This window comes from Oryzias latipes, chromosome 15 (genome assembly GCF_053564925.1).
Source record: "Oryzias latipes strain Hd-rR chromosome 15, Olatipes_Hd-rR_3.1".
NCBI lineage: Eukaryota > Metazoa > Chordata > Actinopteri > Beloniformes > Adrianichthyidae > Oryzias > Oryzias latipes.
Window position 1 is genome coordinate 6,364,222 of NC_136251.1, and position 13,741 is coordinate 6,377,962.

At 40.0% G+C, this 13,741-nt stretch overlaps 1 protein-coding gene across 4 annotated transcripts in view; it reads right to left on the minus strand.

The window, feature by feature from the left end:
- The window catches only part of hspa12a (heat shock protein 12A), a 69,016-nt gene that overhangs the window by 32,841 nt on the left and 22,434 nt on the right, over positions 1-13,741 (minus strand). For 2 of the 4 annotated variants that reach the window (XM_011484067.3, XM_004076919.4), the window contains exons 2-3: positions 4,880-4,956; positions 3,454-3,581 (exon numbers count right to left, since the gene is read on the minus strand). In XM_011484067.3, the coding sequence (XP_011482369.1) occupies positions 3,454-3,581; positions 4,880-4,956 (205 nt within the window). The remainder of the gene's footprint in view (positions 1-3,453; positions 3,582-4,879; positions 4,957-13,741) is intronic. The other 2 variants (XM_078932288.1, XM_011484066.3) reach the window with 1 other exon arrangement.

Here is a 13,741-nt window from a genome sequence, read left to right on the forward strand (position 1 = left end):
GTCGCTCAGCTTGTCATTGGGGGGTTTGGAGCAATGGGGTTCAGCTATGGGCCAAATAAGGGAAATGGGAGGGCTGATGCGGCAGGCAGCGAGAGAATAAAAAGTTGTGGAGAAGCTCTCTCGGTGGGAGAGATTCAGGAGTTGCTGAACAAGTTGTACGTTGTTTGTTACAGCCTGCAGCGACCAGAATAAAGAACATTAAAAGAGTTTAAGTCTCCGTGCCTCAGTGTGGAAAAGGAGCGCTACATTATTGTATGGCTCTTTCGAAATTATATTTAGAAATATTTGGCGTTTATGGCTCTCTCGGCCAAAAAGGTTCCCGACCCCTGCTCTATAGCTTGAACATTTTTTCCTGCAATAGTGTAAAACGTTTTATCGATAAACCGTTGGCTCAAGCTGAACAAAACCATATAACATACAAAGTGATTAGATCAGGAATGTGGGTGTGGTTAGAGAAAAACTTCGGTTCTCAAGGGAATCCAAAAACGTACTTTTGCCAATTATTCTAAAAATGATATAGACCTGTTTGTCACCCTCAGGCAACCAAACTATAAAATGGTTGCTATGGTTCAAAAGTGTTTTTTTTTTAATGACTTTGTCTTATGTAGCTCTGACGAGGATAAAGCAGTAGTCTCTCAGTGAAGGTGGGCGAAAAGGGGGCGGTGAGGGTGGGGCCGTGTTGCGCCTTGCGGACAATGTAACGATACCTGCGACTTTAATTTATTTTTTAAACTTTTTTATTGTTTATGTAAGGTTAAAAAATAATTGGATGCCTTTAAAAGATCAAATAATACTGCCAAGTCTGCAATATAAAAGGATTCAAAGTTTGTAGGTTATTAAACAGCATTAACCATCACCAACATTTGTCTGTGTGGGAAAACAGAGGTCAGAACATCAATGGATTCAGATTATGCATTCACTTATTTTAAAAAATAAAAACAAACCAAATTTGGGAAACTAAAGAAGAGCTCTGCAGAAACCTACAGCTGTTGTATTCTATAGGTTTTACACAGCGACTGCTGCTCTCTTCGGAACATGGCCTCACACCCCCCCAATAGAGCAGCGAGCACACCCTTCCTGACTCACACTTGATCATCAATAATGAATGAAAGTTCTGCAGCTTCATGGAGGAATCTTGGATTGGAGGAGGCTGACGTAGCTTCCATCTCCTAAACTGCCCGGTTACATCAATAATAGGACACGTTTCACTGGGCCGCTGTGCTCACACCAGCAGAGTGTGTGCGGGCTGGGATTGAGGGAGGACTTCTAGCAAAAATGTCTCAGTCAGACCTTCTGCAGCACATGGAGGAAAGAAAAAAGATCTGACCTGTGCCGGGAGGGACTGCTTCAAGGGAAATTGCTTTTACCTATTTAATTGAGGTTGAGAAGGTCTATAAATAGTCTTATCTGCTGCAGACGCAGAATGGAGCTCACCCAGCGTGTTAAATCTCACAAATCCCCCAGTACCCATGTGTATGAACTCCTGTTGTTGATGACATCAGCCAGAGGCGTCATTCTGGGACTGTGTTAATGCAAAAGTAGATCAGAGTTGTTAGTTGTGTTGCTTTGGTTTCATTTTCCTCACGTTTTGGTGTTTCAAGGTTCTGTTTGGGATTTGCCCCTTCCTGTTTCACAGCTGGTTGAAGCTGCTCCGTAAAGCCCCAGTCTGAACTGCCCTTAAGGGTGGATACAGGCCGTCTGCGGGCAGGAAATGGGCATGTGGGTGGGGAAATATTAAGGTTGTAGAGCGCTTGATGAGCCCGTAGGCGGCAACATTTTCTACAAGGTCGTAGTGAACACTTAAACACGTGAGGGCAAGTAAAGGGGAATTAGGTGAGATGCATGCGCGTTGTACAGGGTTTTCATTATATGAACCCCCCACCCCCTCCCAAATCCTACGCACAGAGCAAAGAGCATGTTAGTGATGTTCAGGTGAGAAGTGCACACAGCCTGATTGTTACAAATGAGTAAATTAAACAGTCAGAGCATAGTTTCTGAGGCCGTCCTGAAGGCTTCCTACTGGCATCTTCAGTATCATGTGCACACCCCAACTGTGCCACATCTCCATGGACTCAGTAAGGAGCCTGTGAGCACGCCTTACTAATGACTAGTGTATGACGTAAGGGCATCGTACAACAGCATCGCCAACGCCATAAGTTTGTGTACTTCCATTATCTTTACAGACACTTCACCACACACACACAACAATGGTACGTTCCATTTTCATGTGGACTTTTAAGATGGCCACATGACCCCCCCATCAGTCCGGACAAACCAAAAACCAGCAGCACCAGTGCGGGTCAACCCCGTAAGGGGAGCATGTGACCAAGGTCTAAGTTTACTTTGTTCTGCTTTTAGTCATCAGACTTGGACAGGCATTACCTTGGTGATGCTGTGAATGTTTGTGTTTTGTCCGGGTTCTGGTTCTGGTTGGCTGGTCAACAGCTGCTCTGGATTGGACCAGCAGTGCAGCGTGACAGCTTTCTATTCCTTTAGTGTTCAGCTCTGCTTGCATCAGCAGAGCGCTGTCTGTCACTTTGCTGAGCGTCACGCTGTAATTTGCTCCTTATCCAGTCAAACTGTAAAAGTTCCATCTTCTTTCATTCTTTCCATTTGTGTTCCTCGTTTCCTGCTTTCTTTTGAGAATAGGTTTGATTCTGTTGGGTTTTATGAGGAGAGCTGCTGCTTTACTTTACATTATAATCATTGAGTGACTTAGTTCAACTTTCAGAATGAATTAGGAGATAGTTGTTGTAATCCTGTTCATTCATTAACAGTAAATTTAAAAAGAAAGCCTTTTATCCTTCATGTTATTCCTTCTTTACCCCCCAAACTAACTGAAACTATGTAGTAACATACATTGATGATAACTAATATACTCCAAGATACTTTCAAGTATCTTTTGCCACCATATTTTAGTTAAGCAGCTTTGGGTTTTTTTTCATTTATGCTAGTCTCTGCAGATTAAAAATAAATAAATAAACCAGAGACTTTTAGGATGTTTTATTTCGATTTTAAATCAAATTCAAGACATACCTACAAAGGAAATGCACAAAATGTTGAGTTCAACAAACTTACACTCAATAATAAAAAAAAGCCATTTTTCTCCTTTTGAAATATTTGATCAAAGTTATAATCAAAGCATATTTAAAGGACCTTCATCTAAAAATTTAGCTGTTAGTTGATCATTTTATTATAAGCAACAAGCAGAATTAGGACAGCCTTATTTTGGTTTATTTACTTTAGGGTTCTGCAGCAATCCTGGATTGTGTTGATTTCTGACTTGAAAATGCCTTTTTATCTCAAAAATAAAAACAGTAAACCAACAGAATTTATTGGATACTTTTGTTAACTCCCTGATCCATATGCTCAGCATGTGTTAGCAGCCTTCAGAGGGGGCCAATGTCACCGTGGTGATGTTGTGGATCCTTCTGCATCAGCGAGCAGGCCTACCTCATGGTGTGAATGCACTCGGGCTCCTTGGTGAAGGCGTAAGCATATCCGCTGGACGTCGTGCCGAAGTCGATGGCTACCACCACCACAAAAGACGGCCCTGACTGCACCTGGTCCGAGTCGTTCTGCTGCACACATGTGGACACACAGAGACCAGGATGCATCAACACCACCGGCACAGCCAGAAGCACACGTGTTAGATCTGAAACTGTACTGCAAGAGTATCCATTCAAACAAAACACAGACAGAGTAGAGTTTCCTCACAATCCTCCTTTGATCTGTTGTCAAAGTGTTCCAGTGGTCTTTTAATTATAATTTTGCTGTTTTCAGCCAAAATCTGATAATCTGTGTCGTTTTCTAGGACAGTAGTTCATTCAAAATTCATGAGGGTGGGCGGGGCTGTGGGCGGGACTGTTGGCTCAGAGTAAGCCTGCCCCCACTTCCCATCACCCATCTCTTTACATGCTCTCCTGCTAGCTTAGAGCCCTTCATACCCCCAACATTACGGTTGTAACAAATCTATTTGTCTGTGAGTGGATGCATCAGAATGGAGCAGAGCAGGGAGCCTGTGACCCCCCCAGTGTCTTTTCTACGTCACAAGTACAATCTTTAACAACACCACTTTTTTCCTCTGCTCCTAAGTCCCAACGATTTCAATGAAGAAATACTCATATATCCAATTTTAGTCTACATTTTTTTAAACACATCCTCCATCATCAGAAAAATACCACAAGAGCATCTTGAAAACACCAAAAACAGCATTGAAGTCAGAGTGGGTCTTTAAGCGCTCAAGGAGCTTCAAAGTCTCCCCGAGCAGAAAATGTTCTCAATGCGTCTGACCCGTCTGTGCCGGTTTCACTGGATCTGCAGCTCGTTTCATGCAGAGTTGCATTCATGTGTTCAGCTGGCCTCCTTCACACGTGTACAGCTGTTCTACAAACCATTTAACAGCACTAGAGCTGCTGGACACTGTGACAAGTTTGTAAGTTCTTTTTGCAATGGTTCATTATCTTCAGAAAAGGTCCAAACCTACTGTTGATGAAACTGGACAGGCTTTTACATGTACATGTATCAGAAAAAATGAAGTGATATTTAGAAGGATCGGTTGACTCAAAGACTTCTGCTCCTTTGTAAACGGAACCAGTGTCGTTTTTTTTTCTTTTTTTTACTTACTGTCAGTGTTTTCTTACACAGTTACACAGCAGCTGCTATGATGAAGGGCCAAGAGGAACGCAGTAATGAACAGACCACAGTGTTTTCAAAGCACAAGAGAACCAAGTTCCCGCTGTACCAACAAACCAAGCATATCCTCACACAGCAGAAGTCCAACACTAGAGTACAAACTGATGATCATACAAGACAGAGAACCAGACACAATTAGAACAAACACGTCAGACTATAAAAATATCAGAACTATAAAAGTCACCTGAATGTGAGATGGAGAGAGGGGGGTGATGCCAGGGTCACCTATGCTCTTTGCAGGAGAAGGATTGGCCATTGCATCTGTAGAGGATGACAGACATTTGTGAGTCAAACATCATATTCCCACAGAAAAGGAGGCTTTTCCAACACATCACAGTCTTAAAAGCTGAGCAGGAAAACAAGATCAGCAATGTAAACTTCCTCTAACGTCAGGGTCTGCTACCTGAGGCTCCAGAGCCACACTCGGCCCTCTGACCCTTCCATTGTGGCTCTTTGGTTAGAGCAAAAAGGAAGCTATTTTTTGGACTACAAGGTGCATCAGGCAAAACAAACAGATAAGTCAAACTTTATTCAACTCGCTTACAAACAGTTGCAGCGTGCAACACTCCACCAGGCTCGGGACTACAGTAGCTGAAATGGTCCAACATACATAAAGCCACGCAGCTACATTTAGACAGATTTTTGAGCTCCATGTACCACAGAAATATATTGGAGATCAGTGAGCACAGCCAGAATTCATACATATGATGGCACGTCGGTTTATGAAACAGATTTACTATTAATGTAAAATAAAAATGTGCCTTTTGGTAGGAATCATTTGGTAGGAGTCACTCCGTTGGTTCTGAATTACTAATTTCTGGCTGAGATGTACCAACAACGGTGAAAAAAATTGGGCATATTATTTTCACTGCTAATATGACATTATCTACTGCTACCATGATCCTACATGGTACAGGCTTTTATTTTGAAAGGAAGTCATATGAACATCTGTCAAAAGGTACAAAGTCTTTCATATTACAAAAATAAAGCTACTTTTCTCTTTATGTTTACATATTTATTTAGATCATAAAACAATAGTTCATTTTAATCGATTAAAACAGTAACAATAACAACAATACACAAAGGGGGAAGTAAAACTTTGTTCGCTTCTGTTGGGTTGTTGTTGTCAGTAAGAAATCAACCCAAATGACTCTTTAGGGGTTAAAGGTCACAAACCCCTGCCCTGAATGACCCATGCTGATGGCTCTGATTTTCAGGAGATTTTCTTCCACAAGAGAAGTTGGCAGACGAGATGACCAACAACCCACTGGTAGTTTAGTAAATGTAGGATTTCAACACAGAAAAAGGAGAAACCTTCTCCTTTTAAAACATCTTTAATATTTATTTTTATAGATAAGGAAGAGGCATCTGAAATCTAATCAACTATAAAAGCTGCTTTCCACTTTTGGGGGTGTCTCAATTTACAATCCCAAGAAATTTCCCAGAAGTCTCTACCCAGAACTAGAGTGCATCAATCAAAATAGTCCACAATGCATTGCATTTGAACAATTTGTCATTTAAAAAAAATTTATGTTTCATAAATCATTTAAGTTTTCATCATCAGAACAGAAGATAAAAGCAATCATGAGTTTATTATTTAGGTTTTCACTTCAGCAGATGAATGACATCAAATTTGCTGTCTAAAAAATGGTCAGCATGTGTCAGAACTGCGGTAAAATCCAGGAATTTGGACTCTGCTCGACCGTTGGGGGGAATTTCTGCTGAAGCTTTTGTTTGCTCTCATCCATTCAGAGTCAGGGTTCCTACGGTTCTGCAGTGTGTTCAGATGCAGATTTCTGAGCTTCAGTTGGGTTTTTATGTTGGACAGAAGAGACCTTTACTTGGTGACTGCAGCTCAGGAAAGTTGCCTAACAACCATGGTGCCGATGGCCTCATTCTCTCTCGTCTTCTAGTCACATGTCCTGTTTTTGTTTTTTGTTTTTCCAAAGGGTGGACCCTTCTGGAGAGACATTGACCTTTTTCTCATGTCAATAATTTTCCTCACTCAGTAACATTTAACTTTTTATTGATTAAAAAAATGTTTTATAATCATTTTAACATTGAGGTGCAGCAACAGCTGCGTTTCTAAGCTGCCATTCTGACTGTGGTTAAAAGACACTTGAAAGTGTGATCAGCGAACAGATACCACCTCCAAGCCTTAAAATCCCACCGGGATCAACTTTTGATCTATTGTAAAAGTGTTTGCAGCGGCCTTTTAATACTCTTCTCAATCTTCTTCTCCCCAGGGAGCCACGAGGTGGCCAGCCGGCCCCAGATAGGGGCCAAGAACTGCACCCGAAGGGCAGGAGGTCCCAGCACCACCATTCATGCCCCCTGACATACCCGAGGGACCAGTGCCCCCGCCACCCAGAGTAAGAGAAAACAAAACACCACAGTCATTTTACAAGTCTTGGCTTTGCTTCACCTTTTTCAGTTAATTTTGTTCAAACTTTATTTTAACATTGTTCAGTGTCAATGTTTATGTTGATTTGTGTTTAAAATAACCAAAATAAATGTCTCTCTCTCTCAAGGGATGTAACAATACGCTAAAATCTCAATTTGGTTCGATTCCGAATTTCATAAAGCTCAATTTGGTACATTTGGGTTCGGTACTGCTGTTTAACAAATCTGCCTGATATGAACTGCTATTTTATGAACTATTATTTATTGTTTTCTATTGTGTGTGTTTTGCTGCTGGACACCTGAATTTCTCCCTTGGGAGATTAATAAAGTTTTTATCTATCTATCTATTTTCGGTATTTTTTGGTACAAAAAAGGCCGAAGAAAATGACTTACAAAATGCATTTATTAGTTTTACATAACAATAAATAAAATTGACCTATGTAGGTGATCTGCTTCATAAAATAATATAACTGTTAGCTGCCAGGAACCAAAAACTTTGGATAATTAACACTGACCTGAAAACAAACATTTGAACTGCACATTTTTTTCTTGTAGACTCGATTGTTCCAGTCGCTGATGCCGTTTTAAGTTTGTTAACAGATTAGACGTGTTACTGTGGCATACACTATCTTTGTCTAACAATGTCGACACACAGCATTCCACTTATCCAATTGTCTTTTCCCTTCATGGATGCTGACAACAAAGCTGAAGTGTTCCCCCCACACAGATAGTGTAAGGAGATGGGGGGGGGTCCTCGCGTCTGCATTAGCCATGCTGATGCTGTTGACCTGCTCACTGTCACATCCGTCACCAAATAGCTGTTGAACCTGAACTGCAATGACGTTTCTGACCATGGAAGGCGGATCTTCCTTCGGGGTTCACTACCCCATTGGGACCCTCAGAGCCTCCAGAGCGGGTAAATAATAGAACCAGTCTCTGTTCTTTTGGAAGAAACCTTTTTTATTACTGTTCCGGCGAACTGAGCAGTACACCCTGGACGAACGCTCCCACGTGCGCTCCCACGTGCGCTCCCACGCTCTGCCCTGCCTCCTTCCTATAGGCACGCAAGTGCAGAAACCATTGAGGGTCTCAGTGGAATACCGCAAGTAACATTAGTTAAATGTGTTAACAAAGTTAATACTTTAATTACATAATTACATTAATACATAAATGTATTTCGGGGGGGAAAAATAAACAAACAAAAAAATGAAAAAAAGAAACGGTACAAACGTGAACCGAACCAAAATTGCTGTACTAAAACAGTTCGGTACAACTACGTGTACGTTACACCCCTTATACTGTATATATATATATATATATATATATATATATATATATATATATATATATATATATATATATATATATATATATATATATATATATATATATATATATATATATATATATATATATATATATATATATATATATACATACATACATACATACATATATATATATATTATTCATCTTATTATTCCTGCAGATTCCTGCAGACTTCCAGATCCAGACTGATAGGATGGTAATGGCGAACCAACCAGACATTGTAGTGGTGGATAAAGAACAGAGGAAAGCCGTTGTGGTGGATGTGGCAGTACCAAGCGATGGGAACATCAGGAAGAAGGAACATGAGAAACTGGAGAAATACCAGGGACTCAGAGAAGAACTGGAGAAAGCCTGGAAAGTGAAGGTGACAGTGGTGCCTGTGGTAATTGGAGCACTCGGGGCAGTAACCCCCAAGCTGGAGGAGTGGCTACAACAGATACCTGGAAAGACCTCAGACCTCTCAGTCCAGAAGAGCGCAGTGCTAGGAACAGCTAAGATACAGCAGGACCCTCAAGCTCCCAGGCCTCTGGTAGAGGACCCGAGCTTGGAGGAGAAACCACCCGCGGAGGGTGAGAGGGGCGTAAGTAAATATATTAATATATATATGTGTAACATAAAAAAAAAAAAAACATGTACCACACAAAACAATCATCCCAAGCACAAATAAAAACAGATTAAGTTAAAATGCTTTGTAAAGTAAGAAGTTTTCAGTAGACTTTTAAAAGAATTCACAGTCCACTATGGAGAGAAATTAGACTCAGTCGGATTTGTGCGTGCGTAATTCTTGATTTGTGCGTAAATTAGGATTTGTGTATGCATATTCTTGCTGTGTGTGTGCGTAAATTAGGATTTGTGCATAAATTTGGATTTGTGCGTGATTTGTTACTCACATAATACGTTTTGTGTATAAGTTAAAAAAATATAAAATGAAAAAAATACAAAATGCAATTTACGAATGCACAAATTAAGATTACAACAGCTTGAAACTACTTACACACACACACATCTTTAAAAAACACGCACGAATCCCTTGTTACGCACACACGAAGCCAAAGTTACGCACGGATCTACCGTGAGACTGTTTTCACGTCTCACAAATTCGTCCGTAAGTGCTGCGTTTAAATGCCAGTGGAATGCTCGGTCATTAGAATTTTCCTATCAGCCTTCCCTTCTAAACGTATTTCCTTCAGTGGGTGTAGCAGGGCTTAAAAAAACTTTAAAGGAAAATAAAAATTATTATCTGAGAATATGACGTTCACTTTTAAACGCTAATATATATTTTAAAAGTATATTATTCTCAGAGACACCGAATTGATACAAAATGCGTAACAGGAACGACCAGTAGGAGACACTGTTTTTTTCTTCCGGAAAAATCAAAGGCAGTCAGACTGAGAGAGTCACGGGAAGAATGGCGGCCCATCTCGGTGGTCAGCGCCCCGAAGTAAGTAGCCTCTATGTTCAACACTAACATCTACTGTCTTCATGTATTGATTGAGTCATTGTCTGGATACGTTTAGAAGGGAAGGCTGATAGGAAAATTCTAATGACCGAGCATTCCACTGGCATTTAAACGCAGCACTTAAGGACGAATTTGTGAGACGTGAAAACAGTCTCACGGTAGATCCGTGCGTAACTTTGGCTTCGTGTGTGCGTAACAAGGGATTTGTGCGTGTTTTTTAAAGATGTGTGTGTGTAAGTAGTTTCAAGCTGTTGTAATCTTAATTTGTGCATTCGTAAATTGCATTTTGTATTTTTTTCATTTTATATTTTTTTAACTTATACACAAAACGTATTATGTGAGTAACAAATCATGCACAAATCCTAATTTACGCACAAATCAAGAATTACGCATGCACAAATCCGACTGAGTCTAATTTCTCTCCAGGGATCCCAGGAACAACAGGAGCTCATTCCAGAGTTTAGGAGACACGGCCTGGAAGGATCTGTCTCCTCTGGTCCAGAACCGTGTGCAGAGCAGCGAGCTTATGGTCCTCAGCACAGCAAGTTTTCTACTAGTTTTTCAAAGTACCTTTTATTCGTCTGCTACTGATTCACAAAGACTTGAATAGAGAAATACTCAGAAATGACATGTTAGGCTTAATTGTTTTTATATACGACCTCCATCATGAGAAAAATGCTACAGGAACATTGTCATTGTCTTTAAGAACGCTTTTTGTTGTTGGAACAGCTGATGTCTGAAAACCGTTTGTGATGAAGGTTGCAGTTGTAACAAGAAGACACTTTTGTCAGATTATCTTGTATAATTTCACAGAAAAAAAAACAGAAGTAAATGGCGGTACACCAACTTTACTACTAATAAGACTTCTATAGGAGAAAGGCATTAGAATGGTCCCCCATACACACTAATAACATGTAATGCAAAATACCTGCATGTGTGAAAAGGGCTTCAAATGTGTGTGTTGCTAGAAACTAAACACATTCTAAAGGTTATTGGTTGCTGAAAAGTCTGTCTACTTCTGGTGTTTTAATGTTCTCAAGACGACTTGGCTGTCATCACATGATAGACGACTTGAAAAAAAACGAGGTCGCTCAGTCAGAGACCTGCAGTCAGGGCCTTAACACCAAATCACTTGGGAGAGTCTGTCCTGCAGCTGACCCTGAACTCTGGAACTCACAGGCTGTAAAAGGCCAGAGAAATGAAAAAAAAAAAAAAAAAAGAGCGTGAAGAATAGCAACATCCTGTCCATCCAGAGAGCACAAAACGTCTGTTACACCTTTCTTTAAAACACAACTGACATTTCAATCAAATTGGAGATCGTCTCCCCATTTGCCACCATCATTTTCATTAGTGCGTCCTAATAACCCTCACTAAAAGTGTTCTTTGAACACATACAATAATGGTACTCCCTCGACGTTTTGTAAGTGTCTGGCAGAATCGTCTCACCGCGGGACGTCGTGTTATCCATCCTATTTTTCTGTCTCGTTCACCCTTTTCTCTAGTCCACCCCTACAGAGTGGATGAGTGGTCTGAAGACCCATAATACACTTTGCAAAGCAATTACGGTACAGAATTACAGACCACCTGTGGACAGACTCCCTCCAGGCAGCATCCAGCTCGCCTCCCAAAATCACCTTCACAACCTGGACTGTCCATCCTCCACAACAAAAATTCAACTAGACAAGTCACTGAAATGTCTCCAGCAAAGTATTTCTGAGCTGTAAATACCTCAATCCACTCAAGTATTTCGTTATTGTTGTTGTAAATCTGGAAAATATATATATATATATGTCACGGTTGGTTTTTAGTTTTTTTGACACTTGTGATAAAACGCAGAAACAACTGGGTTTTATAAAGTAATGGTGGGTTATGATGTGAGATAGATTAACCCTGCATAACCAATACAACAGCTCATCTTCTTACTACTTTGTGTCACATCCAATTTGCTCCAAAGATGCGTCACTGCATGGCGTCTTTACTGTAACAAGCAGGCTTCTTAGAAATAAGGTAAAAGTTCTTTATTGGCAGATTTTCTTTAAATAAGCAAAAAAATCTGCCAATAGGTTAAGAAAAATGGCAGAGAATTTTTATTTTAAGAAAATTCTGTCACTAAGACATGTTTTGTTAAACAAAGATTATTTTGCTATTTAAAAACTTTCTTGATATGATTAATTTTCTTGTAAACAGAAATAAGACTATTGTTTTTGTAGTGTTAGTGGCGCTGTAATCATATATCTGTTTGTGTCATTAGTGGTTTTTTTTTTCCTTTTTCACAGAACATTTACACATGAAAAACCAAACACACACATGTGATCAGAGTATATCTTGATCAGTCCACCTTATAAACATTGAACCAAACTTTGACTTTCGCTTCCCATCGTTCTTTTTGAAGGTCAAATCAGAGCAATTTTCCTCAAAACGCTGTTTGTCAGTTTCTGCCTTAATGTTTCCAGTTTACTGCAGCTACTGGTATTTTGAACTATTCAAACAGAAATTGTGATCCTTTTGTCAGCGCTGAAAATCCAACGGCTTCCTGTTTGTTCCTGTTCATGTGCCCTGATGATGAGCTGGGACGTTCCTCTCCTGGAGGGAGACTCTGACCTGCTGGTGGCGCTGGAGACCTCACTTCTACAAATAAACACAAGACTAGAAACCAGCTGAGAATGACCTGAAAACAGTTGTGTGAATTTAAATCCTGATAATTATTTATAGTACTGCCCATGCAAAGGGATTCATGCACCTGACAAATTTGGACTTTTTAAGGTTTTTACGCCTTCTGTTTTTAAGGTTTAGTCTTGTTTGGGAATGAGAGACATTTCCAAAAGGTAGCTACATTCTGAAAAAGAGGCACCGCTGTAAATAAAATTCTCCCTCAGCTTTTATTTACTTTAAAGAAAAAAAAAATTGGCAAGTCAAAAATCTCTCCCTCTCAAGCATTTTATAACACCAATTTAAATAGTGAACTGGCACCATTGCTGCTGACTTTCTGCAGGCAAACAAAGGACAGCAAACTTTTTTTTACTTTCTCCAATAAACACTGAGTCTGGAATGAAGTCAGCCTGACATAACCTTCTTAAATGGTCATCTCTAGGCCTGCACTTTTTACCGCAAATTTATCGTTATCGCAATATCCAGCTCTGCAATATGCATATCGCGAAAGACGGTGAATATCGCAATAAATGATAAACCCAAAATGTGTTAAAACAATCTTATGGCAGCTTGAAGCATTTAACGCATTAAATAAATCCCTTTGTGTTTTGACCAATCAGATGGACGCCTTCCCATTGTTTACCAATCAGATGGAGGCCTATTATGTTAGACAATTGTCACCTATGTCAATGAGGGTCATTGTGAGTATAATTTTCAAACTGTTGCAATGAAATGGGAATGATGTTTTTGGTTATTTTTCTATTTGTTTATATACCGCAAATTATATCGTTATCGCCATATTGATCATTTATATCGCATATCGCAAGTTTTCCTCATATCGTGCAGCCCTAGTCATCTCCATTCCAAAGTTCATGGATGTTATCAACGGCTGCATCATCAGAAACCCTCAGTAGTCTCTGAACTCAATGGTGAGTTTGCCAATCACACCGGCTGTTTACAGTGATGTAGAAATGACCCCCCCCCCCCCCCCCTTAGTATAGCTTTCATTCCAAGTTTAACGTGACGGTTTCAAAAAGCTTTCAGCTTTACAGTTTTTGGTATAAAACTAACATGACAAGAGCTATGACATCATTGTGACCTTGGAATAAATTCTTTGAACTTTGGTTTTTCAGACAAAGTTCACTTTCTTTTGTCCTCGTCTTTAGTTTTTATGTAGGTTTAAACATTTTTATTTTGTGTTCTTTT